This window comes from Martes martes, assembly GCF_963455335.1.
Source record: "Martes martes genome assembly, chromosome: 8".
NCBI classification, from domain to species: domain Eukaryota; kingdom Metazoa; phylum Chordata; class Mammalia; order Carnivora; family Mustelidae; genus Martes; species Martes martes.
In genome coordinates this window covers 45,452,486-45,479,256 of record NC_137895.1, presented here as the reverse complement: position 1 = coordinate 45,479,256, position 26,771 = coordinate 45,452,486, and the positions used below count along the sequence as shown (strand labels likewise).

Here is a 26,771-nt window from a genome sequence, read left to right as displayed (position 1 = left end):
ACCATTTCCCTCAACTCCCTTCTCCTCTCCATCTACCCTTGTCCTCCATATTATTTGTTATGCTCCACAAATAAGTGAAACCATATGATACTTGACTCTCTCTGCTTGACTTATTTCACTCAGCATAATCTCTTCCAGTCCCATCCATGTTGCTACAAAAGTTGGGTATTCGTCCTTTCTGATGGAGGCATAATACTCCATAGTGTATATGGACCACATCTTCCTTATCCATTCATCCGTTGAAGGGCATCTTGGTTCTTTCCACAGTTTGGCGACCGTGGCCATTGCTGCTATAAACATTGGGGTACAGATGGCCCTTCTTTTCACTACATCTGTATCTTTGGGGTAAATACCCAGTAGTGCAATTGCAGGGTCATAGGGAAGCTCTATTTTTAACTTCTTGAGGAATCTCCACACTGTTCTCCAAAGGGGTTGCACCAACTTGCATTCCCACCAACAGTGTAAGAGGGTTCCCCTTTCTCCACATCCTCTCCAACACACGTTGTTTCCTGTCTTGCTAATTTTGGCCATTCTAACTGGTGTAAGGTGGTATCTCAATGTGGTTTTGATTTAAATATCCCTGATGGCTAGTGATGATGAACATTTTTTCATGTGTCTGATAGCCATTTGTATGTCTTCATTGGAGAAGTGTCTGTTCATATCTTCTGCCCATTTTTTAATATGATTATCTGTTTTGTGTGTGTTGAGTTTGAGGAGTTCTTTATAGATCCTGGATATCAAACTTTTGTCTGTACGACAAGGATGCCCACTCTCACCACTCTTGTTCAACATAGTATTAGAAGTCCTAGCAACAGCAATCAGACAACAAAGAGAAATAAAAGGTATCCAAATTGGCAAGGAAGAAGTCAAACTCTCTCTCTTCACAGATGACATGATTCTTTATATGAAAAATCTGAAAGACTCCACCCCCAAACTTCTAGAACTCATACAGCAATTCAGTAATGTGGCAGGATACAAAGTCAATGTCCAGAAATCAGTGGCTTTCTTATAGACTAACAATGAAAATACAGAAAGGCAAATTAGAGAATTGATTCCATTTACTATAGCACCAAGAACCATAAGATACTTCGGAATAAACCTAACCAAAGAGGTCAAGGATCTGTACTCGAGGAACTACAGAACACTCATAAAAGAAATTGAAGAAGACACAAAAAGATGGAAGACCATTCCATGCTCTTGGATCGGAAGAATAAACATTGTTAAAATGTCTATACTGCCCAGAGCAATCTATACTTTTAATGCCATTCCGGTCAAAATTCCACCGGTATTTTTCAAAGAGCTGGAGCAAATAATCCTAAAATTTGTATGGAATCAGAAGAGACCCCGAATTGCTAAGGAAATGTTGAAAAACAAAAATAAAACTGGTGGCATCACGTTACCTGATTTCAAGCTTTACTACAAAGCTGTGATCACCAAGACAGCATGGTACTAGCATAGAAACAGACACATGGACCAGTGGAACAGAGTAGAGAGCCCAGATATGGACCCTCAACTCTATGGTCAAATAATCTTCGACAAAACAGGAAAAAATATCCAGTGGAAAAAAGACAATCTCTTCAATAAATGGTGCTGGGAAAACTGGACAGCTATATGTAGAAGAATGAAACTCGACCATTCTCTTACACTGTACACAAAGATAAACTCGAAATGGATAAAAGACCTCAACGTGAGACAGGAATCCATCAGAATCCTCGAGGAGAACATAGGCAGTAACCTCTTTGATATCAGCCACAGCAACTTCTTTCAAGATATGTCTCCAAAGGCGAAGGAAACAAAAGCGAAAATGAACTTTTGGGACTTCATCAAGATCAAAAGCTTCTGCACAGCAAAATATTCTTTTAAAAAAGATTTTATTTATTTGAGAGAGAGAGAGAGAGAGAGAGAACACTAGCAGGGAGAGGGGCAGGAGTAGTGGGGGAGAGGGAGAAGCAGACTCCCATCTGAGCAGGGAGCCCAAAGCAGGCTCCATCCCAGGATGCTGGCTGGGGTCATGACCTGAGCCAAAGGCAGATGCTTAACCAACTGAGCCACCCTGGTACCCTCTTTAAAATATTCTGATTATATATATATATACATATATATATATATATTCTGATTATTTGATGATTTTGAAAGTAATATAGAGCCAGTGTTATGGATAGGGGGTGCTTTCTCTGGGTTCTTCCCACCCTCCAACATTATGAGAATCTGGCAGGGTTTCCAGAGGGAAAATTCAGTGGGAAGGTGGGAACACCCCCTACACCCTGGCCCCAGGGCTATAACCCCAGGAACTTCATATCTGGAGTTGGTCTATGCCTGGCCTCCAGCAATTCATACAGATTTCTAGTATGAACTTCCTGCTGGTTTGTGTGGTGTTTGGTGGCTTTCCCAGTTAAGTTGCCAAAGCTTCTGACGCAAAAGAACACAAGTTCAGAACTTGCATGCCATAACATTTAAAGATTAAACCACTGATGGGTTGAGGAGATAAATTTCAGAAGATTAAACCACGTGCCCCATTGTATTGTGGGTAAGGATTCATCCAAAACTGTCTCCAGATACCATATTCTCTACCACCCTCTACTGCCAAAAGGGAATCCAATTTCAGTATAAGAACTTTCTGGCAAGAGGGAAGAAAACCAATATAAAATTTCAGACAATAAAACCTGCCCAAAGTAAAGAATGGAATCCTTCATACAGTCCTAGCACTTTGGCATTTGGTGTAGAATCTATACTGTAGATCCTTAGGGCTTTTTGTTTTTTCTCTTGTATTCTTTATGCCCTTAACAAATAAGGAAATCAAATAGTTCACTTAAGACATTCACTCTAAAATATTCTTAAATTTTAATAACAGGATTAGAAGATACGATTCTTGAGTCTATTGGCTAACTGAATTAGGTCCCATGTATACCATATGTCTTAATGTTTAATATTGACTCAAGGTTGGGGGCATGAAGTAAGGGAAAGTACACTTACTATGCATGCATATGTTGTTAGGTAGGAAATGTTCATATATGATGCTTAAATAGCTTTTACACAAAAACATACCTCTCAAATTTTGGATGGAGTAGTTAGATGGCAACAATTGTTACTTTCAAGTGTTCAGTTTATGCAGATATTTGAATTTGCTAGTTTTGCTTTCCATTAGCTTCATCAGAGTATGAAAGAGAAATGTTGTAGATTCATGCTAATATAATTTTAAATGATTGTTACATTGATAATCACTTTTCTTCCTAAGTAGCTTATAAATTTCCTGTTTTTCTTTCTTCATTTTATAAACAGTAAAAAAAAAAAAGCATTTAACATAAAGTTTCATGACATATTAAAGGGGAGAAAAATGTGACTGGGTAAGCAATGAAGCTGAGAAGGAAATACATGATAGTGGGTAATATGTGCCTTGATAGAAGGAAACAAGAATACCTCCTCAGGCTTCAACAATAACTACATTTCTCAATAGTTAGCTCTGTTAAGATTCAGAGATAAATGGAAACATTTTATGAATGATATGCAGTTTGGGAAGGTATTTGTTATTATTTGCCTGCAGATCTTTTATTTCCGAAGCATCATAGTGCCAGAGAAGAAATATGATATACACAGGCTGTCACTGAGTCAATTGTCACAAACAATTGATGATTATTCAGAAACTCTCTTCATATAGGCGTGCCTCAGATTCAGAGTTTTTCTTGGTGTTTCAGTAGCTCTTTGCTTTTCCAGTTCACTCCTTCAATTCTATACATACAGACTCCTGACTATCACTGCTATCATGAAGAATTGTGGAGAGGACTTCCAGAGATTTGATGTCCAGGCTGATTCTTCAAAGGATGAGGAGCCATTTCCTATTTGAAATGGGGAAAGCAAGGGCATGCCAGGCTAAAAGGGCAAAGGGAGAAATAGCAAAGGAAGCAAAGGAAGCAAAAGCAAAGGAAGAAATAGCATAGGAGTTCAGAGAATCATAAATAGTTTGGGGTCATGAATGGTAGAAAATAGGCTGAGGAGTTAAGAAGTCAAGGAAGGGGCCTGGCTTTCACCTCATCAGATGTGGATGAAAAATTAGCAAATGATTTTAACAGGCTAATGACATTGTTATTTGAAAAAGAAAAAGATATTATCACTGTGTTTTATTGTAAAGAAAGGATTATAAGAGAGCAATACTTTAGGCAGGGAGTACAAGGAAGTTGGTATAGTCATTATGGGTGAGATGATAGTGGCCTTAGATATAAGGATAACTAAAGCTATTACTTTTCTTTTTTACTTTTTTTAAAGATGTTTATTTATTTATTTGACAGAGAGATCGATCACAAGTGGGCAGAGAGGCAGGCAGAGAGAGAGAGGGAAGCAGGCTCCATGCTCAGCAGAGAGCCCAATGCGGGGCTTGATCCCAGGACCCTGAGATCATGACCTGAGCTGAAGGCAGAGGCTTAACCCACTGAGCCACCCAGGCGCCCCAAGCTATTACTTTTCAATTGCATTAAGGTTGAAGCAAACTTTTCAATTCCACCCCATTTTCCACCATTCTACAATGGTGTTGCAGACATAGAGGCTGTTGACCCAATAAGCATATTTCCCTTCTCTGTTAACTGCTCTCTGATATTGAGCAAATATACTTCAGGGCGGGGCACCTGGGTGGCTCAGTGGGTTAAAGCCTCTGCCTTCGGCTCGGGTCATGATCCCAGGGTCCTGGGATCGAGTCCCACATCAGGCTCTCTGCTCCGTGGGGAGCCTGCTTCCTCCTCTCTCTCTGCCTGCCTCTCTGCCTACTTGTGATGTCTGTCAAATAGATAAATAAAATAATTAAAAAATATATATATATACTTCAGAGCCCTAGTATATTCCCAGAGCCATACTAATCTATGAATGAGAATGAGAGGCAATTCTGGCCAGTAAGATTTGAGAAAAAGAATCTTAAGGACTTTTCATTAGTCTTACCAAAAGAACCCACAAAAGCAAATACCTCTCTTCTGGCCTTTGCATGTTTTTGTAGAAGGATGTGATTGAGGGGGCTGCTGTAGCCATCCTGAGACCGAGTGAACAATTTTAAGACAAAAGACAACATTCTGCAAGTGAAAGAGCCGAAATACGGCAAGAAGTTTGATCTTTGATGGCTATGTTGAAGTGGTGAATTCATCAGTCCTGAAACTACCCTATCTCTTGAATTTTTATGTAAGACAAATATCTACTAATTACAATTTTATTTGGATGTTCTGCTTCTTGCAGCCAAAGGCAGCCAAACTGACATGTATGTAAAAATATGTAACTGAATTAAGAAATACCCCAAATACAAACTTGGAAATTTGCAAAAGAAGTATGGGTATGTCCATATACCTTTCACCCACTTTTCCCTAAAGGTAATGTCTTACACCAGGAAATTGATATTGGTACAATCCATAGAGTCTACTCAGATCTCACATTTTATATGCACCTATTTATAACTGAATGTGTATGGTGTGTATAGTGTGCAACTTTATCACGTGTGGATTCATGTTGCCATCACTATGATCAAGATATAAAACTGTTTCATCACTATCAGCACCTTCACACTCACCCCTTTTCCTTCCTCCCCAATCCCAAACTCCTGGAACCACTAATCTTTTCTCTGTATCTACAATTTTGCTATCTTGAGAATGTTATGTAAATGGAATCACACAGCATGTAACCATTTGACATTGTTTTCACTCAGCATCAGCATCTTGAGATCCATCCAAGTTGTTGCATGTATCAATAGTTAATTCCTTTTTATTGCTATGTAGTATTCCATGGTATGGATGTACCACAGTGTTAAAGGACATTTGGTTTGTTTCCAGCTTTGGCTATTAAAAATAATGCTTCTATGAATATTACTGTAAAGGTTTCTGTGTGTACATAGTTTTCATTTCTCTGGGTAAATGCTCAAGTGTTCAATTAATTGCTTGGTCATATGCTGAGTACATGTTTAGTTTTGAGAAACTGCCGAACTGTTTTCCATCGTGGCTCTACAATTTTATATTCCCACCAGCAATGTATTAATGATTCCATTTCTCTACATCCTTACAAGGATTTGGTGTTACCACTATTTTTATTTTAGCCACTCTAATAAGTATGTTTTGGTATCTCATTGTAGATTTAATGTGCATTTTCCTAATGACTAATGAAGTTGAACATCTTTTTTTTTTTTAAAGACTTTTTATTTATTTATTTGGCAGACAGAGATCACAAGTAGGCAGAGAGGCAGGCAGAGAGAGAGGAAGGGAAGAAGGCTCCCCGCCAAGCGAGAGCCCGACGCAGGGCTTGATCCCAGGACCCCGGGATCATGACCTGAGCCGAAGGCAGAGGCTTTAACCCACTGGGCCACCCAGGTGCCCCAAACATCTTTTTTTTTTTTTAAGAGATTTTATTTATTTATTCGACAGAGAGAGAGTTTGCATAAGCAGCAAAGGGAGAGGAAGGAGCAGACTCCCCACTGAGCAGGGAGCCCAATGTGGGGCTTGATCCCTGGACCCCAGGACCATGACCTGAGTTGAAGGCAGATGCTTAATCAACTCAGTCACCCAGGCGCCCTGATGTTGAACATCTTTTATGTGCTTATTTGCCAACTTTATGTCCTCTTTAATGAAATATCTGTTTATGTCTGTGATAGGCAAAATAACGGCCTACCAAAGATACCATGCCATAATCCCCAGAACCTCAGAATATTTATCTCATACAGCTAAGATACTTTGCTGATGTGATTAAGGGTACAGACCTCGAGATGAGGAGACTGTTGTGAATTATTCAAGTGGGACCAATCTAATCCCCTGAGTCTTTAAGTGGAAAAACTTTCAGGGAGAGATGTGACTAAGAAATAAAGATCAGAGGCAGAGATTGCAGAGAGATGGAATATTGCTAGCTTTGAGGAAAGTAGGTGACCTCTAGAAACTCAAATGTCAAGAAAATTGTTTTGTGCTGGTCTCAGCCTATCAATGATCAATGTCGTAGTTGGACTGACCCTGTGGTTCTTATTATGATTGCAAGATGCCCCTTAGCAATAACCATCAGGAAACTTTGAAAAAATAAAGGTTTATTACTTACAAGATCTAGATATTACATAGCACACCCAGGGCCACACAGCATGGATGAAAGGAGAGAGGGAGGAGAGAGTGCATGTCACATGCTAGCAAGAGAGAGTACATGAGTCCCAGGGGTTCACCCCTAGTATCAAGGATGAGAGTCAAGGGTTTTCCAGGCTCACTCTTTAGTAGTAAATTTAAAACATAACAGTAGGAATTTAAAGTGCAGGAAGAGAAAAAAACAAGTGGCCCAAATTGTCAGTTATTAAATCAACCAAGATCTCTAAAACAAAGGAACCTCAGTGCGGGGAGGTAACTGGCTCTTTACCTAGTCCTGTGGCTGGCCATGTATTTATTTGAAATAGCCATCACTGAAGAGGAGGTCTCTTTGCAGTGGATGCCTCTGCAGTCAAAGCTTAAGTCAGGCACCTGCATTACAAAAAGAAGAAAGAGAAAAGAAAAAACAACTCAGCTGTCAGGGTTTATGCCAAGAAATAGAATGTCCTTGAAAGCCTCTAGAAAGAACTACTGTCCTGTTGACACCCTGATCTTAGGCCAGTAAGACCTGTGGTTGACATCTGATGTGTTTTTTTCCAGCAACTAAATTTCTGGTAATTTTTTAGAGCAGCAATGGAAAATTAATGCACTTTCTTTTACCCATTTTCTAATTGGATTTTTTTTAAATGCTGAGTTTTGAGAGTTCCTTATAAAGGTTAGGTATTAGTCCTTTGTTGGGTTTGTGGTTTGCAAATGTTTTACCCTAGTCTATAGCTTTTTAAAAAAATTCTTTTCAGGGCACCTGGGTGGCTGAGTGGGTTAAGCCTCTGCCTTCGGCTCAGGTCATGATCTCAGGGTCCTGGGATCGAGCCCCGCATCCGGCTCTCTGCTCAGCGAGGAGCCTGCTTCCCCCCCCCCCTCTGCCTGCCTCTCTGCCTACGTGTGATCTCTCTGTGTCAAATAAATAAATAAAATATTTAAAAAAATTCTTTTCAATCTGAAGAGCAGAAGTTTTTAATTTTGATGAAGTCTAATCTTATTCACTATTCCTTTATAGATCAGGATTTTGATGTCAAGTCTCAGAATTCTGCTTAACCCTATGTTCTGAGTATTTTCCTCTATGTTTTCCAATTATTTAAAAATTGCGGTAAAATATACATAAAATTTACCATTTCAGACACTTTTTAAGTGTACAATTCAGTGGTATTTATTTATTAAGATTTTATTTATTTGACAGAGAGCACAAGCAGGGGGATAGTGTCAGGCAGAGGGAGAAGCAGGCTCCCTACTGAGCAGCGGGAGCCCTATGTGGGACTTGATCTCAGGACCCCTGGATCATGACCTGAGCCGAAGGCAGTTGCTTAACCAACTGAGCCACCCAGGCACCCTTCAGTGGTATTTATTGTAATTAAAATGTTTCCTTCTGTTCTTTGTACTGTTTGTATCAAATTGGTTTTTGTTTTGGTTTTTTTGGTTGTTGTTGTTCATTTTGGTCTCTTGTCTTTCAACTTAAAGATTTTCTTCAAATAAGGACTGATCCATGGTTGTCTGTCCATATTTGAGGAACTAAAACCAAAAGCTGATTGGAAGTTTTAGGTATACAGGTGGGGTTTGTTGATTTTTGGTCTTCACTGTAGGATGATATGGTTGGTTATTTCAATGGAGATCACTGACTATCAGTACCTATCTGATTTCTTCAGCTGCTCAATTTACCCACTCAATTTATCCTACAGTCATCTGACCGTCAGTTCTCTTCATGGTACTACTTTGTATAGTTAAGCACAAAACCAAAGTTTTTAGTTTGACTGTTCTTTTTAAAAAATTTTTTCAAAAGATTTTATTTATTTATTTGAGAGAGAGTGAAAGCGAGAGAGATCACAGAGCTCTGCAGAGGGAGAAGCAGACTTGCTGCTGAGCCGAGAGCGGGATGTGAGGCTTGATCCCAGGACCCTGGGACCAAGCCACCCAGGATGAGTCACCCGTTAGTCTGACTTAAGAATTCAGAAAAGGTAGAGGTCAATGACGAGTGGTAGACTTGGGAAGTCTTAACAGATGATGTGTGACATGGGATGAGCCCTGAAAGACAAATAGTTTGGTTAGAAACTGAGGTAAGAGGGGCTCAAACTGAATGGGTAATTAAGGTTGCAGTTTACAAGGGGAGTAATCACTTTCAGCTGATAGTGTGGCACAGCTGACTAAGATATGTATCAGTAACTGCAATAAAGCAGCTTGTGACTTTGGCAAATCATTTATCTCTTAAGAGTCTCAATTTCTTCAAATGAAAACCATGGGGAGACAAATGCTAAAGTTCTGCCTAGGTCTAGAGTTGTAAGTTCCTGGTTTAGGATACTTATTAAGATTCTTTCACATCAGATGACTTTTTGAGTGATAAGTTATAATTAGTGAATGACTATACAGTTCATGCGAGTGAACTCAGGAACTATAGAATTACTCTTATAAAAACAGTAATTATTTTAAGTGATAGGGAGCCCCATAACTTTATTTACATTAAATTTACATGATGCTGCTTTTAAAAACCTGTCCACTTATTTCGTGTAAGTGTACTATGATTTTTTCTTCCAATATAGTAAAAAACTAAAACATGAAACAAACTACACTGAAATCCTGACCTTGTTTCTTCCCTTTACATATAGAGGATATCACTATAAATGGAACATGGTTTCTTTCTTCTTGAATGTAAAGCATAATTGTGCCATTTGTAGAGAACTGACTTAATTTGTTAAACAAACCTTTATTTAGTATCTGCTGTGGGTCAGGCATTTGTGCCAGGAGTGATGATTCATAGCAATTAAAAGTATAGTTCCTACCTCCCATTAGTTCACAGCCTAGCAGGGAAAGGAAGGCAGGTGAGTAAGCCAGGTATTTTACAGTGTGATACCATGGGAGTGCAGGATGGATCCTCTGTAATTAATGTCTCCTTTGGCCTGCCCAGAAACCACTCCTTCTTTCTAGAATGGTTCCTGAATTTTTCACTTGGAATTACCCCTCCTATCATTCTCTGTACTTTGACTGGGGCTGTAGGCATATGAGTCAAATCTGGCCAATTATAATATCTATATACTTTGGGTCACAGTGATTAGTTTAGGGATGGTCCCATGACCCAAGCCAATCTTCTACAGTTACAAGGAATCTTGGGACATGGCATGGTATATTCAGGGAAGAAGAGATATTTAGCTATGGTGGGCTACTTGGGTCTGAGTGTGTAAAGTTGGGAGATAAAGTTAAAATAGGCAAGAACAGTTCATGAAAGGCCTTGTATGTTATGCTGGGGAATTTGGACTTTTTCCTTGAAGAGATAGAAAGCCATTAAAGGATTTTAAGCAGGGAGTTCACCTGATCAGATTTAGGCTCTCATAAGACAAATCTGGTGGGGTTATGAATTATTAGGGGGAAGATGAAGCAGAAAGGAGGGGAATGAATTAAGATGCCACAGTAGTTGTCCAAACCAGGCATAACCAGAGACCTCAATGTAGGAGTGGTAGTGGGGATAGGAAGGAGAGACACAGTGGGGATGTTTGCCATTTCTCCAGAAGACTCATGCCATGAGTTACCCAGAACTGAGTAACATGATAGCAACACTTTGGGGAAATTGTGCTCTGTCTATATCTCTAATTCAGAAAATAGTAGTCAATTTCAGAGAACGAAAGCAAAATTTAAGACTGCTTCTCAAAGTTTAACATGCACAAAAATCACGTGGAGATCTTGTTAAAGTGCAGCTTTTGATTCAGTAGTTCTGGGACTTGAGATTCTGCATCTTTTTTTTCTCTTTTAAAAAAATTATTTTAAAAAATTTAATTCAATTAATTAACATACAATGTATTATTTATTTCATGGGTACAGGTCTGTGATTCATTAGTCTTATAGAATACCCACTGCTCCTTACAACACATACCCTCCCCAGTGTGAGATTCTGCATTTATAACAAGCTTCCAGATGCTACTGGTGTGCAGACTACATTTTGAGGAGCAAAGATTTAGGATTTTTTGAGGTGTGATGGGTCATTCAAGTAAAAAGGTCCAGCAGACAACAGGTGTAGGCCCTATAATTTAGGAAAGAGAAGCTTGGGCTGGAGATATTTCAGTCATTAGTACATGTAGGTAGTGATGTCAGAATATATAATGTCTAGGAATGTGCTTGGAAAAAAGTAAAAGAAACCCAAGAATAGCCCATGGGTAGTTAGTGCCAGCATTTAAGCGGCATCTGGAAGATGAGACTTTAAAACAAGGAACCAACAGACGAAACTAGGATGCCAAGTTTTCAGTGAGAAACCTTTAATTCCCAAACTTTGTATTATATAAATAATAGCTGCCATTTACTGAGCATTTTATTCCAGACCCTGTACTAAGGGCTTCAACTTTTCTCCAAACCACAGGGTGTAAGAAATGTCTGTTAAAAATCCCTTTAACCAGGGGCACCTGGGTGGCTCAGTGGGTTAAAGCCTCTGCCTTTGGCTCAGGTCATGATCCCAGAGTCCTGGGATCCAGCCCCGCATCAGGCTCTCTGCTCCAAGCGGAGCCTGCTTCCTCCTCTCTCTCTGCCTGCCTCTCTGCCTACTTGTGATCTGTCAAATAAATAAATAAAACCTTTTTAAAAAATTCCTCTAACCACACCCAATTACTTTGAGCTGGTGGAGTGTTTAATGTGGGTCACTATTAAGGATCTACACACCACATCTAGGATTGTATGAAGGTTCTAGGGGGTCTTACTCAAACCAGTACTTTTGGGAAAGGTCTCAAGTCTTCACTCAATGCTGGTTACTATATGCTCACTTCTCCAGCTCATTTATCCTTTCAGGGTGACCTGCTTTGCTGATTCAGTGCCAAACTTGGACATGGGGTCTTGGCAGTGATTGGAATCTCTGATGCCTCGTGCGCAGCCTCCCTTACGGATACTACAAATCTATTCCCTTGGAAGGTCTTGCCTCTTCCCTTACCCATTAGGTTCCTGATATTCACAGAACTCTCAACCTTCCTTTTCTGTTACTCCCTTTGGTTGCCACTTAACCAACCTGAGAAGTCTCTAACCTCTCTCCACGAAGTACCTTAGTGGGTACTGAAGTTTTAACACAAAGGGGCCATTTATTCTGCCCTGGGGCAAGGAAAGTCCCAGCGCTATCAGGGTGGTATCCAATCATCCTCTGGCATACTGCTCCTCTCTACTCCCCCCCGCCCCGCATTCTTTCACAGCCCTGAGAACAAAACAGTATCTTGGTATCTCAACAACTTATCTTGACACACAGGCACACACCCATGAGATCTCTACAACCAGTCATTGGGTAATCTTCATTTTACATCCTTAAGCTTGGATGAATTTAGAAACTTGTTTCAAGACACGCAGCTATTAAGTAACTGTGTAGGAGCCGTGAGCTCTGCGCTTTGGATTCTGGAGCAATGAGGGCGTGGTATTATCGCAGTTCCAATCGAAATACCTTACTCCAGGTCACGTGTGAGTTGCAGTGATCAGACTCAAATTCAGAAACTTCACATACAGAAGGGGAAAGTCTCCGTGTGGATGCTCAAATAGAGGGCTGGGATTCCTTTAACCTTCTCCATAGTCTTAAACCGATTTTCAGATGAGAAACAGAGGCTGAAGGTGTGACTTACCTATAGCTACAAAGCCAGGACCACGTTTACTGGCTCCCAGTATATGTTCTTCCCATCGTACCAAACAGAAATGGCTCGTGAGCGGCTCAAAATCTCGTCCCCAGGAAAATACAACGCAGAAACACTCTAACACAGTTTCCCTCCACGGGAAAAATTGGCGCATGCGGGGTATGCACCAGAGGCTCCCTAGCTCCCTGAGTTCCACTCCACTACGCATGCGTTAGGCTATTCCTGTCACCCGCCCCTTCGCTCTGCGCAGTTCCCGCCACTCCCCGCCCCTTTTCCGCCCGGATATCAGCCTAGTTTTGGCGGATGTTGTTGTGAATCCGAGAGACACGTGAGGCGCTGCTACGTCATCAGAGGCACGCGAAGGAAACATGGCGGCGGCGGGTGCTGTGAGCGGGAAGGTAAGTAACGGCCCCGGCGAACGTACCTGCTTTTCTCTGGGATAGGGGTGCTTTTGTTGCTTGGAGGCCGGTCGGGGAGGGACGTGAAGGCCATTCGGTATCAAGAACAGCTTGTGGCGGTTGTAAGAGAAGAAGACTTGGTAGTGTCACCTGTTCTCTGGAGATTGCCGGCTTAGTCTGGGAATTAAAGACCGGCTCCTGCTCCAAGACCAGCTAGGCCTTCGGCGCTGTTCTGCTCTGCACTGCCCCGCAGTAGGGGGTCTTTATTTTTTATTGCCTTTTCTAAGAGACAGGTTGCCTAGTTCCTTTCCTTTTGTGGTTCACTTTTTCCTGTATTTGGTTCTTTAGATCTACTCTGACTCCAGCGTCTTTTTTTCTTTCCCCTTGAGGCGTTAATCTAACTTGCCTGTCTTTCTCTGCATCACTCTGGTGGAGGTATCTTTGCCCTCTTTGGAAGGAGCTGAAAACAGGTGCTGTGCAGCTGAGCACTTAGAAGAAAAGAGTGTTTTGGATTCATTTTACCAGCCTGCCGAGTTGGCTGGTGCTTGTGAGCAGCAGGGCATGTTTCCACTCAGGGAGCAGGAGATTTACACCATCCCACGCTTGTCTAGGAAGGCGTTAGTTAAGGTATTTATTTCTTAGAGGTCTTTATGATGTTCTCTTGAGGAGTATCTGTGATGCTGTCATAACTTCCTCCTAGTTCGTTAGGAACTAGGATTACATGCGGGGGAGATTTCTTTGTATATTGCCTATATACGTTCCGAGGGCACATCTTAATGCGTGTTATTTAGGACTATCATGACATGCCACAGGCAGCATTTCCTAGTGCCGGAGTGTTTCGTAAACGGTTGGGTCTGGTGATGACTCATGGAAAACTAATGACTACATATTTACTTGTCACTGATAGCGTCCTCTGTGCCCCGAATTTTGGTCATTTTCTCTATGCTGCCCTCCTTAATGCACTTTGAATTATTTGACGTTTGTGGTTTGGTGTATGGACCACTAGACTCGGCGGCAGAATAACACATATGGTCTTGGTTTTGCTATTACTTTGAAGTGTGACCTTGGGAAACTGAGCACGTATGACTTCTCTGTCCTTCATAAAATTTTTTCTCCAGAATAGTGGTGGTGCCAATTATTATTTTTTGTATTGGGGTTGTTAGGATTACATGAAATAATAAAAACATTAAGAAAGTTTTCAAACTTCTACATATTGGCTGTTTTAAATGATAGATTGGTCATAGTTTTTTGGATTATTCATGCTCTTTGATTGTCTTAGTTTTTAAGTCTTCAAAATGGATGCTGATTTTCTGTTTGACTCATTATATATTTGAAAGTTACCCTGCTTGGTTTTCTGCCTGGACGGATCCAATTTAGGTCTCTCTAAGGAGGGATCCTTTCCATTTGAGCTACGCTTCCCTCTTTCAGGTGTGGGCTGTTTTTGAGAGAATCCTTGAGATGATGAAGCCCAGTTGTGAAATGTAAGACTTTTTTCACCCTTTCCTTCCAGTCACTCTCTCTCATAATCTGACATTTAAAAAAAAAAAAAATTATTTATTTATTTATTTATTTAATTTATTTATTTTAGAGAGAGGTAGCATGCGCAGGGGGAGGGGGAGGACGAGAGGGAGAGAGAGAATCTCAGGCAGGCTCCCGGCTGTGCATAGAGCCCCACACAGGGCTTGATGCCATGACTCAGAGATCAGGACGTGAGTCAGTTATCAAGAGTTACACGCTTAGCTGAGTGAACCACCCAGGTGCCCCCATAATCTGACTTCTTAAAATTAGTCTTTTATTAGATAACTGTGCTTCATCATCTCATTTATTCCCACTCGTTGTAAATTGACACCCGTTACCATCATACCACCTAAACTATTTTCCTATGCCAACAGCTGCCCCTTTGTCAAATAATACTATCATGACCTGCAGAACTCATTTATTCTTCCCTCGGGAAGTTCAGATCTAGTTTAATGGTATCATCATTCTGTGGTTGTGTGTAAAACAAACTTGGAGACATCCATTTCAATAAAAATTTATCAACAACCAAGTCCTACCAGTTCACCTCAAAGAACTTTCTTAAATTTCTTCATACTTTTCATTCTCTATGTTTAGTACATTTAGTCTGTCATTAATCTTACATTCTTAGCTGATTTTTCTGATTTGTTGCAGTTTCTTTGCCCATAGTCCCCTCTCTCACTGCCACTGGAGGGTTTTTGTTTTTTTGGTAATAAACATATCTGATTGTCTCTTCTTTTAAAAAAACAAAATCTGAGGTGCCTGGGTAGCTTGGTCGATTAAGTATCAGATTCTTAATTTTGGCTCCAGTGGTGATCTCAGGATCATGTCGTAGAGCCCTGCGTTGGCTCTGCACTCAGCATGGAGTCTGCTTCCTATTTTTTCTCTTCCCCTGCCCTTTCTCCACTTGTGCATGCTCGCTCTCTTCTCAAAATAAATAAAATTAAGGAAAAAAATCTTTATTTTGTTACTGTCACTATTAGAATAATATTACAGGCTGCTTAACATGGCATTAAAGGCCATGTTTCCTTTCTGGCTTTATCTTACTCTTCCCTCCTTTCCAGTTTTGTTTTTTTGGGAAAGGGGAATAGGGAAAAATATATAGATGTGAGAGAGTGAGTGTGTGTATGTGTATTTCTTTGTCTCCACACCCTTCCCATCCAAAGGTTCAGCTAAGACCTGTCTAGCTTAGAAACCTAGAGTAGTGGATGTTAACCAAGGCTTACAAGAACCACATGTGGTACTTTTAAAAAATGCAGATGCTGGTGTATAGAATCAGTGTTGAGATCTAGGATGTAGAGTAATTTTTCTAACAATTCTGTTTTGCTTTTTTTGAACTTTAAGTGTAGGAAGTAATCGAGGAGTTAATCTCTGTCATATGGAGAAGCAGTGTAAGGTAACAGTTAAAAGAGTTTGGATTTTGGATCCAAACCAGTTTCAAAATTAACTTTATACTTACTGGTGACTTCAAATTACTTAATATTTCTGTGCCTTAAGTCTCATTTGTAATATGGGGATGATATAGTACCTACTTTATGAGATTGTGAAGAGAATAAGTAAATAGAACAAAGCCTGGCATGTGATAGATGCTGTGTAGGTGTTACTCGTAATCTCAGTTTCTCTGCAAGTCACTGTTACATGGTTTTAGTATGGGTATAAACTTCATTTGAAGTCAGTTTTAGCTCTAATTCTCATTGTTACTTTAGGAATTGAAAAATACCTTGTTTCAGAAATCATGTAGTTTTGATGAATGAAAAATCATCACAGCTGGGCAGTGGTTAAGGAGATGGAACTTGATGGGTTCAAATTCTGACTCCACTGCTTTATGGCTGTATACTTTGGGCACATTTCTTAACTTCCTTGTGCCCAGTTTTCTCATTTGTAAATGAGGGATAATTATATTTCCATCATGGAATTGTAAAGAGAATTTGTAAATGAGTTAACTGTAAATGTAAATTGTAAATGAGTTAATATTTGCAAAGCATTCAGAACAGTGCCTGGTGTCAACTAAGTGCCCAGTAAATGTTAGCTGCTGCTATTACTAAGGAAAATCTTTCAGACTTCTTAAACATTATAAGGTTGTTATTGGTTAGGAAGTAGTTGAATGTTTATTTTTGCTGCCATTTTCCACAGATTTAAGCTGCTCGCATATATAAAAGCGGTATAGTTATGTAAAATAAATTAGAAAAAAGGTAAAAGGAAAGTAGGGATAAAAAGGTAAATGGTACTGGAAGTACATTTATTAAATAAACTGTATGCTTTAATGGGCCACAGTTCAGCTCTAAGTTTTTTACCAGCCTAAGAGGGTAACCTGATCCATTATAAGGATTACAGGACCCACACTCAAATAAAACCCAAAAGCAAAACCCCCAGAAAACTAGTTTCTGAAGGGTAGACCAGAGAATAAAGTCTCCTGTAGGTTCTTTGTACTATATAATACAATGTACTTACGTGGCATAGTGCATCTTTTTTTCTTTTTTTTTAAGAGATTTATTTATTTGAGGAAGAGGGGAGAGTGTTTTAGGGAGGGGCAGAGGGAGAGAGAATTTCAAGCAGACGCCATGATGAATGCACAGCCTGACGTGGGACTCCATTCCATGGCCCCTGAGATGATGACCTGAGCCGAAACCAAAAGTTGGATGCTCAACCGACTGCACCACTAGGTGCCCCTGTATCCTTTTGGTAAGAAAAAGGACCCTCTGATACCTCTAGTATGCTGTTCGTTTTATGCCAGCGGGTAGTTCAGTAGTTCAGTAAATACAGGGTACCAATTTGATGCCCTCAGTTCTCTGATGATTTGACTTAATGAAGGGTAGGTTTTTGTTAGCATGAGTGGGTGAATTCAATTTTGCATAAATACTGTTCTTAGCAGAGCTTTTGAAAGTAGATTTGAGTTTGATTATAAACCCTGATTAGTTCTTAAGTTCAGCATTTTTTTTTTTAAACTGTCTGTAGAACAATGTTTTAACAGTCAACCAAACAGAGAAAGTGACATTCTGTTGTGAATACTGTGGGGAGTTATAGGTACACTGCCTGTATGGACGATCTTTTGTCTTCTATAACTGGTGGACAGATTTGAGTTGAATTACGTTAATAATTGAACAGGATGAGTTGAATTTACCTATTACAGAAAAGGCAGGGAAAGGGAGACAGCCTGAAGTAGGTTTTGGCCTTAGACCCACTGCCCGGATTGTTAGTTTACTTTCATTCATTTATTCAGCAAATATTTATTAAGCATCTGATTTGTTTCAGGCACTATAGTAGGCTTTGGGTGTATATTAGATAGCCCTTACCTTCTGAAAGACTTAGGTTCTTTAGAGGGAAAATACTCAGTAGCATCCACTTCTTTGCCTTGTCTAAATAAGAAATGCAAAATGAATTTCAAGTCCTTCAAGTAGGTGCTATTTTTCCTGACTGTATTCTGAAGACCAGTAAACTGACTTATTATGAGGGCAGGGCCTGACGTGTTTCACCTGCATCTAGCCAAAATTCTAACACATAGTATGTATTCAGTGAGTACGAATGAGCAAGAAGGTAGAGAAAATGAGTGGGGACTGGAGTGGGAGAGATGGAATCACTAAGAGTGCTCTTGTTTTGGAGTTAAAAAGTCCTATTTTAGTACCCTTGGGTTTCACTCTGTTTTTACAGTGATTGTTTTAGAATTTAGTTCTATTGAAAAAAAAAAAAAAACCCATGAAACAATTGGGAAATCAGCTGTTACTTTTTAAGAGTTTGTTGTGATGGCGTTCTTAGTAGGAATTCATTTTGTAACTTAGATTTAGTCCCTTCCAATTTCCTTTAGTTATGCTTATAGTCCTGCGAAACCCATCTGCTTAAGAAATGGAAAGAATATTCTAGTATCTAGATTTTCCTGGAGAACTTTCTTTTCCTAGACTAGATTTTATAACATGGTAGTGTATTCATGGTGTAAAATACAAAATGAGTATGTCTTCTTCTTCTTCTTCTTTTTTTTTTTTTTTAAAAGATTTTGTTTATCAGTCAGAGAGAGAGAGGACGTTCACAAATAGGGGCAGCTGCAGGCAGAGGACCAAGCGGGCTTCCTGCTGAGCAAGAAGCCTGACGCAGGAGTCTCTCGCAGGACCCTGGAATCATGACCTGAGCCAAAGGCAGATGTTTAACCCACTGAGCCACCCAGATGTCCCTTTTCTGGCATTCTTTAGCAGACATTTAAGTACCTATTGTTTGTTCTTTGGATACTGAGTGGATAAGCATAGACTTTATTTTTGACACAGTACAGTAGTTTGCAAATTTAACAAGTTTATGAATTAATAAAAACATGGCTTTTATTGGGGAAAGAATTAAAATGTTAGATCTTTGGTGGGATGTAGCTGCTGGAATTAAATGAGAAATTATGACCCAGCTTTTTTATTTTTACTTTTTGGTGGAGGGTAATCCTTATGAGATCTATTTACTGTTTCAGTGTGGAATACTAAAATGTATATGTAGTCCTTACTATAAGAGAAGTAATTCATTTAGTCCTCCTTGTACCTCCCCAGGCAGCTAAATTATTCCTGCCCTCTTGTCTGACATCGTTTGGTATACTGTTGCCCTTAAGAAGCAATAATAGTTCTGCTGCCTGCCCTTTGAGACTTGTAACATCCTTAATATTTCAATATCTCTATATCTTCGCTCTCAGAATTTCTGTGACTTGTTACTCTTAAAACCATTTATGTTCTACATTTCTTTAGTTCCGCAGTCATTACTGATTGACTTGTCCAAATAAAACTCACTGTTTAGGGGCGCCTGGGTGGCTCAGTGGGTTAAGCCTCTGCCTTCAGCTCAGGTCATGATCTCAGGGTCCTGGAATCGAGTCCCACATCAGGCTCTCTGCTCGGTGGGGAGTGTGCTTCCTCCTCTCTCTCTCTGCCCGCCTCTCTGCCTACTTGTGATCTCTATCTGTCAAATAAATAAATAAAAATCTTTAATAAAAAAAAACTCACTGTTTACTTTTTTCCTTCTGTATTCCCTGTCTCAGTGAATAACCTCATCCACTCAGTTTGTCCCTGATTTCTCTTCTCTTCCTTTCCCACGTCTAATCAGTCCTGAAGTCCTATCATTTTGACCTTCTAAATATTTTTCTGAGCCTCTGCCTTTCTTCATCCCCACTTCCACTGCCGTTCTTGCCACTGTGAATCTCTTCCTCCCTGGATTACTGCAGCTGTTCATTTTTGGCTCTGCAGCCGGTGTGTGTGCTTAGAAAAGGCAAGTCTGACCATGGCATTTCCCTGCTAGAACTTTTTAATTTTCTAGTGGCAAATTCCAAACTTAAGGACAAATTCCAGACTCCCAAATTCTTGAGCATGGTTTACAAAACTCTTTGTGATCTCATATGGTCTCTATTCTTGTCTCTAAGCTCTTTAACCTCTACTCTCTGGTCTGGATGCTAGCCATGCACTAAACTACTGCTGTCTGTGTAGAACATACACTCTTTGCCAAGAGCATCAACCCTTTTCTAGTTAAAATTGTCACTCTGCAGGTCTCAGCTTATATGTCCCTTTAGTTGAGTTTTTCTGATTTCTCATCTTCCGGAGTCCTTAGGTCTAGATTAGATATCATTTATTAGGTCCTACTGTGGTAGCCTATTCATGTTTGTATCATATATTGTAATTATTTGTTTTCTTATTCTAATCCCCTCTTAGATTGTAAGTGCTATGAAGTCAGTGACTGAATCTTACGTATTTATACTAGAAACATGCACTGCCTGGCACATTGTATGCATTCATTATAAATTTTTTGGACAAGTAACTGAAAACGATCTCTTATTCAGGAGCCTGTGCATACTTCCATCACACTCTGCTGTGACCATTTATTTACTGGTTTACATGACATGAGTAGTTTAGGCAGATACTTTTTTTTTTTGGTGTGTGTTTTTCCACCAAAATCTTTTTATTCCCAACATTTAGTTGAAGCTCAGTAAATGTGTTGAGTGTATGAGTAAAGAACTTCTAAATCAGATTAGGTGGAGTGGAAGTGGTGGGAATAGTTAGACGGGCTGTTGCTCTTTTGAAGGATTTAGAACTTACTTGCCGAGAGACTGTAATAAAGAGAACAGAGAGCAAACATAAAAAGGCACAGGCTTTGAGGGAACAGGTGACTTAAGAGTGGCCCTAGGCAGGACGTTTGTATGTATTGGGCAGTGTCAGGTGTTGATTAGCTGCAGAAAAATATAGTCAGAAGGATTTTTAGGCTCAGGCATGACATGGTCAGATGTACATTTATAAAGACTAATTTTGGCAGTGTTTACACATTATACACTTTACCAAATTATTGGAAGGTGACTAGATTGGGAGAAGAGATACCAAAATGTTATTTTAGCAACTCAGGATAGAAATAATGAGGGGTCAAGATCAGAGGTGAAGGTTTGAGGAATTTCGGAGACAGGATGGGGATGATGAAGAAAAAGTTAGGACAACTGAGTGGAGGGGATGTCAGAGCTGGGAATATCAGAAGAGCAGATTTAGGGTAAAACATACTGAGTTTAAGATGACTGGGTTATTCAAATGAAAACATCAAGGAGATGCTTAGATATTTATGTGTGGAATTCATTAGAATTTCTGGCTTCAGGGGCACCTGGGTGGCTCAGTGGATTAAAGCTTCTGCCTTTGGCTCAGGTCATGATCCCAGAGTCCTGGGATCAAGCCCCGCATCGGACTCTTTGCTCAGCGAGGAGCCTGCTTCCCCCTCTGTCTGCCTGCTGTCTGCCTACTTGTGATCTCTGTCAAGTAAATAAATAAAATCTTAAAAAAGAAAAACAAAGAAAACTTTAAAAAAAAAACTTAAAAAAAAAATTTCTGGGTTCACTCTGGTATTTTGTGGAGATACCTTCATTAACCAAAGTTTAAAATTTCAATATGCTTAATGGTTTTAAAGAAACTGAATTTTTAAAACCTTTCTTGTTAAATTTAGGTTATAAAATTCACGTAGCTACTGCAGTTCAAGAATGTATGTTAGGCATAGTAGGTGTTGGATTTACATATTTGAACAGATATTTAGGGCAAGAATTTTATCCATAAGCTTAATAGTAAATTTAAAATATCTGGGTTGAATTGTAAAATTTTGAAAATAAAGATTATGATAATCATAATACAAATAAAAATCCAATCTCATGCAAGTGTAGGAACAATATAAAAAGTTACTTGGTATGTTGTGCAGCTTGCCTTTTCAGCTTTTTTTGGTCAGAAAGTAGCATGGTCTTGAGTTGGATTGCCCCAAGTACATTTCTTTTTATCTAGAAAATTCAATTTATTTGTTTACTTGCCCCACTTTTGCTTTAACTTTTGCTAAATTAGAGGTTAGCAAGTTTATTCTAAAACATTTGTTGGGTCTAGAGTTCTTTTAATAAGTTATATCTGGCAGAGTTCCTTTGCTAAAGGAAAAAATTTGCAGTTTATTTTGCCATCAGCAGGCCATCATCACTGAGAATTTAATAAATATATTTACCTGCTTAGGCATCTTAGCGGATATTTAAGAATAGATAACAGCTGGAGGGTATGAGGCAGTTTTATTCCAAATGGACAACTTTTCCCCTTTTTTTAGTGCTTTAATACATTGTTTTTTTTTTTACCCCTCCCAAGAGGGTGGGTAGCACTTAGAATATTCTAACTCGTGTAAACATTTTATCTTTTTTATAACATTGCCAGGTACATGCAAGGAGCTTTATCTTGTTTATTTTTCTGTTCTTCATGTTGTCTGGCACATAATAAGTGCCAAAAAAAGTATCAATTTTAATCAATTTTATATAATTAGCCTAATACCACTAAGTCTTAATACCACAAGTCTTTGTTGATAGTATTTCGCTCCCTATGGACACCTAATCTGCAATGAAAACAGGTGTAATCTAAAAATTTTTTTTGAGGCAGGATCAACTTCCCTTTCTTAATTTTCTTTCTTTTTTAAGAGTATTATCTTGACTTACATATTTTCTTTTATATGGGGTTTTAGAGTTTAAAACAACAGACCTTTAATATAACTCATTTTTCATGCAGTTTTGAGGTACAATTGATAATAAGCTGTACACATACATTGTGTAATTTGATAACTTATGAGGTATGTATACACCGTGAACCCATCAACACAATCAAGATGATGATATTTCTGCCAGAGTGTCCTCTTGACTCACAGTAATCTGTCACTACCTTTACCCTGTCCATAGGCAACCACTGAGCTTCTTTTTGTCACTGTAGATTAGTTTACATTTTCTAGAAATTTATATAAATGGAATTACATAGTTTGTACTCTGTTTTTGATCTTCACTCAGCATAATTATTTTAAGATTCATTAATGTTGCATGTATCATTAGTTTATTCATTTTAATTGCCAAATAGTATCCCATTGTATGGGTATACCAAGATTTGTTCATTCATTAACCTGTTGATAGAGATTTGGATTTTTTCTGGTTTTGGTTGTTATAAATAGAGCTTCTGTGAAAATTGGTGTAGTCTTTGTATGAACAGATGCTTTCTGTTTTCTTGGGCAAATACCAAAGGGTAGAATGGCTGGTCATATAATGTTAGTTGCACACTTAGCATTTTAAGAAACTACCAAGCTGTTTTCCCAAGTAGATGTACCATTTTACATTCTCACTGTGCTGTATGAAAGTTCCAGCTGTTCCACATCTCTGTCAAAATTGGGCATGTTAGTCTTTTTAATTATAGCCATTGTAATAAATGTGTTGTATTTCATTGTTTTCTGTTTGCATTTCCCTAATAATTAATGATGTTGAGCATCTTTTCATGTGATTACATGCTGTCCTGTATCTTTCTTGGTGAAGTGTCTGTTCAAACGTTTTGCTCATTTTATTTTAAACTATGTTATTAGTTTTCTTGTTCCTGAGTTTTTTGAGAGTTCTTAATGTTCTGGATATAAGTCCTTTATTAGATATGTGATGTGATTTGCAAATGTATTTTCCTTGCCTGAGCCTTGGCTTTTATTTGCTTAATAATGTCTTTTAAAGAGCAGAAGTGTTCAGTTCTGTTGATGTCAGTGTTTTTCTTGTGTGCTTTTGGTGTCATTTCTAAAACATTCTTGCTGAACCAAGGGCCATATCTTTTTCTTTCTCAATTTTGTAGTTTTCTTTTTTTTTTTTTAAAGATTTATTTCCTTGAAAGAGAGAACACATGCGTGTAAGCACAGGGGAAGGGCGGAGGGAGAGAATCTCAAGCAGACTCCCTGCTGAGTGTGGTACACAACATAGGGTTTGATCTCACCACCCTGAGATCACAACCTGAGCCTAAACCACGAGTCATATGCTTAACTGACTGCCACCCAAGTGCCCCTGTAGATTTACTTTTACACTTAAATCTGTGATCCATTTTAGTTTAATTTGTGTATATGGTACAGTGTATGAAATTTATATTTTGCACACTGGTATGCAGTTTTTCAAGTGCTGTTTGTTGAAAAGACTATTGCTGAATTGCTTTTGTACTTCATCAAAAATAAATTTACCGTGTGTGTGTGTGTGTGTGTGTATGTTTATGTTGATTTTGGAACTCTTTATTCTGTACTGTTGGTCTGTTTATTTCTCTTTACATCAATATTACATTTTCTTGTTTACTGTAGATTTTTATTGAGTCTTATAGTGAGGTATGTCCGTGCCCCACCATTATTCTCTTTCAAGGCTGATTTGATTATTCTGGGATATTTGACTTTCCACCAAATTTAGAATCAGCTTGTTAATATCTGCAGAAGATCCTGTTGGGATTTTGATAGGCATTGCAATACATATAGGGGTCATTTTCAGGGAGAATGGACATCTTAACAGTATTTTGTATTTAATTTACGTCTTCTTTCATTTCTCTCAAATACTTTTATAATTTTCAGTTTAGAGGTCTTGCACATTTTCTTTTAAATTTATACCTGAGCAGAGTAAGACAATTATCATGTGGTCTCATTCATATGTGGAGTAGAAGAAACAGCGTAGAGGATCATAGGAGAAGGGAGGGAAAATGGAAAGAAATCAGAGAGGAAGACAAACCTTAAGAGACTCCTAACTATAGGAAACAAACAAGGTTGCTGGAGGGGAGGTGGGTGGGGGGATGGGGTAATTGGGTAATGGGCATTAAGGAGGGCATGTGATTTCATGAGCACTGGGTGTTATATGAAACTGGTAAGTTATTGAATACTACACATCTGAAACTAATGTACTATATGTTGACTAATTGCATTTACATAAAAAAAGATTTATGCCTGAGTATTTGATATTTTTGATGCTGTTGTAAATGCTGTATTTAATATTTATTCATATATAAATATAATGTATAATTGATTTTTGTATATTGATCTTGAGTCCTGGGTCCTCGTAAGTAAATTCGCTTAGTTTTAATAGCTTTTATGTAGTCTACTGGATTTTCTACAAAGACAATCATGTCATTTGCAAATAAGTTTTACTTCTTTGTTCTAGTCTAGATGCCTTTAATTTATTTTTTCTTTATTGTGATATCTAAAACCTTAAGTACAATATTGAATATAGTAGTAAGGTTGGACATCCTTATCTTGTTCTTGATCTTAGGAAAAAAGCATTCAGTCTTTATTCAGTATTTGGTATCAGCTGTAGTGTTTGATAGATGCCCTTGATCAGACTGAGAAGTGTTCCTTCTGTTCTTTATTTGCTGAGAGTTTGTCAGAGATGGATGTTGGATTTTGTTGAATGCTTTTCCTGCACTTTTCGAGATGATTGTATGGTTTTTCTTTAAATTTTTTTTTCACTATGATGATTTTACAGGGATTGATTTTTGAATATAAAACCAACATCAAGTAGGGTGTAAACCCCATTTGGTCATGAAATATTTTCCTTTTTACATATTGTTGGATTCAATTTGCTAAATTTTGTGTAGAATTTTTTGCATCTAAGTTCATGAGATACATTGGTTTATAGTTTTATATTTTTGTGATGTTTTAGTGTAATTTTGGTGTCAGGGTAATGCTGGCCTCATAGAATGAGTTGACAAGTTACTCTACCGTTTTTCTGGAAGAGTTTGTGTAGGATTGGTATTAGTTCTTAAATATTTGGCAAGACTCATCAGTAGAAGTATCTGGGCCTGGAATTTTCTTTGAAGGTTTTTAACTACAAATTCAGTTTCCTTAATTGATACTGAGCTACTCAGGTTACCTATTTCATCTTGAGTAAGCTTTGACAGCTATGTCTCTTAGGAATTTATCTGTTTTGTCTGAGTTGTCAGATATATTAGTCTGAGTTTAAGAAATTTCTTAGTATCTTTTCCTCCTTTTTTCCCTTAGTGTCTTTTTTTTGTGTGTAAATCTGTGTTTATGTTAATGCTCTAATTCTTAATATTGGTTAATTTGTGTCTTTTGTTTTTTTTCCTTATCAGTCTGGCTAGAGTTTTACCAATTTTATTCTTAACTCATTTTTGGCTTCGTTGATTTTTTCCCTTCCCCCATTTTTCTTTTTTTCTATTTTTATTGATTTCTACTCTGATTATTTCTTTCTGCTTACTTTGGGTCTAATTTACAATTCTTTTTCTAGTGTTTTAAGGTAGAAGCTGAGGTTATTAATTTGAGGCCTTTTTTTCTTTTCTAATAAAGGCATGTAGTGCTATATATTTCCCACTCACTAAGCACTACTTAGTGACACTGCATAAATTTTGATACATGCTTGCATTTTTTTTTTTAAGATTTTATTTATTTTTTTGAGGTAGGAGCCAGAGAGAGTACAAGGGGTGGGCGGCCCAGGAGGAGAGGGAGAAGCAGGCTCCCCACTGAGCAGGGAGCCTGACTTGGGGCTCCATCCCAGGAAACCAGCTGAGCCACCCATGTGCCCCTGTGTTTGCATTTTCATTCAGTTCAAGTATTTCCTAATTTTCCTTTTGAATTTTTCTTTGGTCCTTGGATTATTTAGAAGTAGGTTATTAATTTCTAGATATGTGGGAGTGTTCTGAAGATATTTTAATCACTGATTTATAGTTTAATTCTGTTATTGTCACATAATATACTTGAACTCTTAAATTTACTTAGATGGCCCAAAGTATGATCTTTCTTGGTTAAGTGTTTTGTATACAGTTGAAAAGAACGTTTATTCTGTTGTTGGGTAGAGTGTTTTGTAAGTGCCAGTCAGGTCAAGTTGTTTGATAGTGTTATTCAAGTCTTGCATTGAGACTGGTTTCTTAACTGTTTTAGGAGTTATTGAAAGAGGTGTGTTGAAATCTGACTCTTAATTGTGGAATTGTTTATTT

The 26,771-nt window shown here is 38.5% G+C and overlaps 1 protein-coding gene across 2 annotated transcripts in view; it reads left to right on the top strand.

Annotated features, from left to right (window-relative positions):
* Nucleotides 1–12,980: 12,980 nt before the first annotated feature.
* Nucleotides 12,981–26,771, top strand: part of TBC1D15 (TBC1 domain family member 15) — a 74,038-nt gene continuing 60,247 nt past the window's right edge. Inside the window, exon 1 of one of the 2 annotated variants that reach the window (XM_080809930.1) lies at nucleotides 12,981–13,047. In XM_080809930.1, the coding sequence (XP_080666056.1) occupies nucleotides 13,018–13,047 (30 nt within the window). In that variant the 5' untranslated portion in view covers nucleotides 12,981–13,017. The remainder of the gene's footprint in view (nucleotides 13,048–26,771) is intronic. The other variant, XM_080809929.1, reaches the window with a different exon arrangement.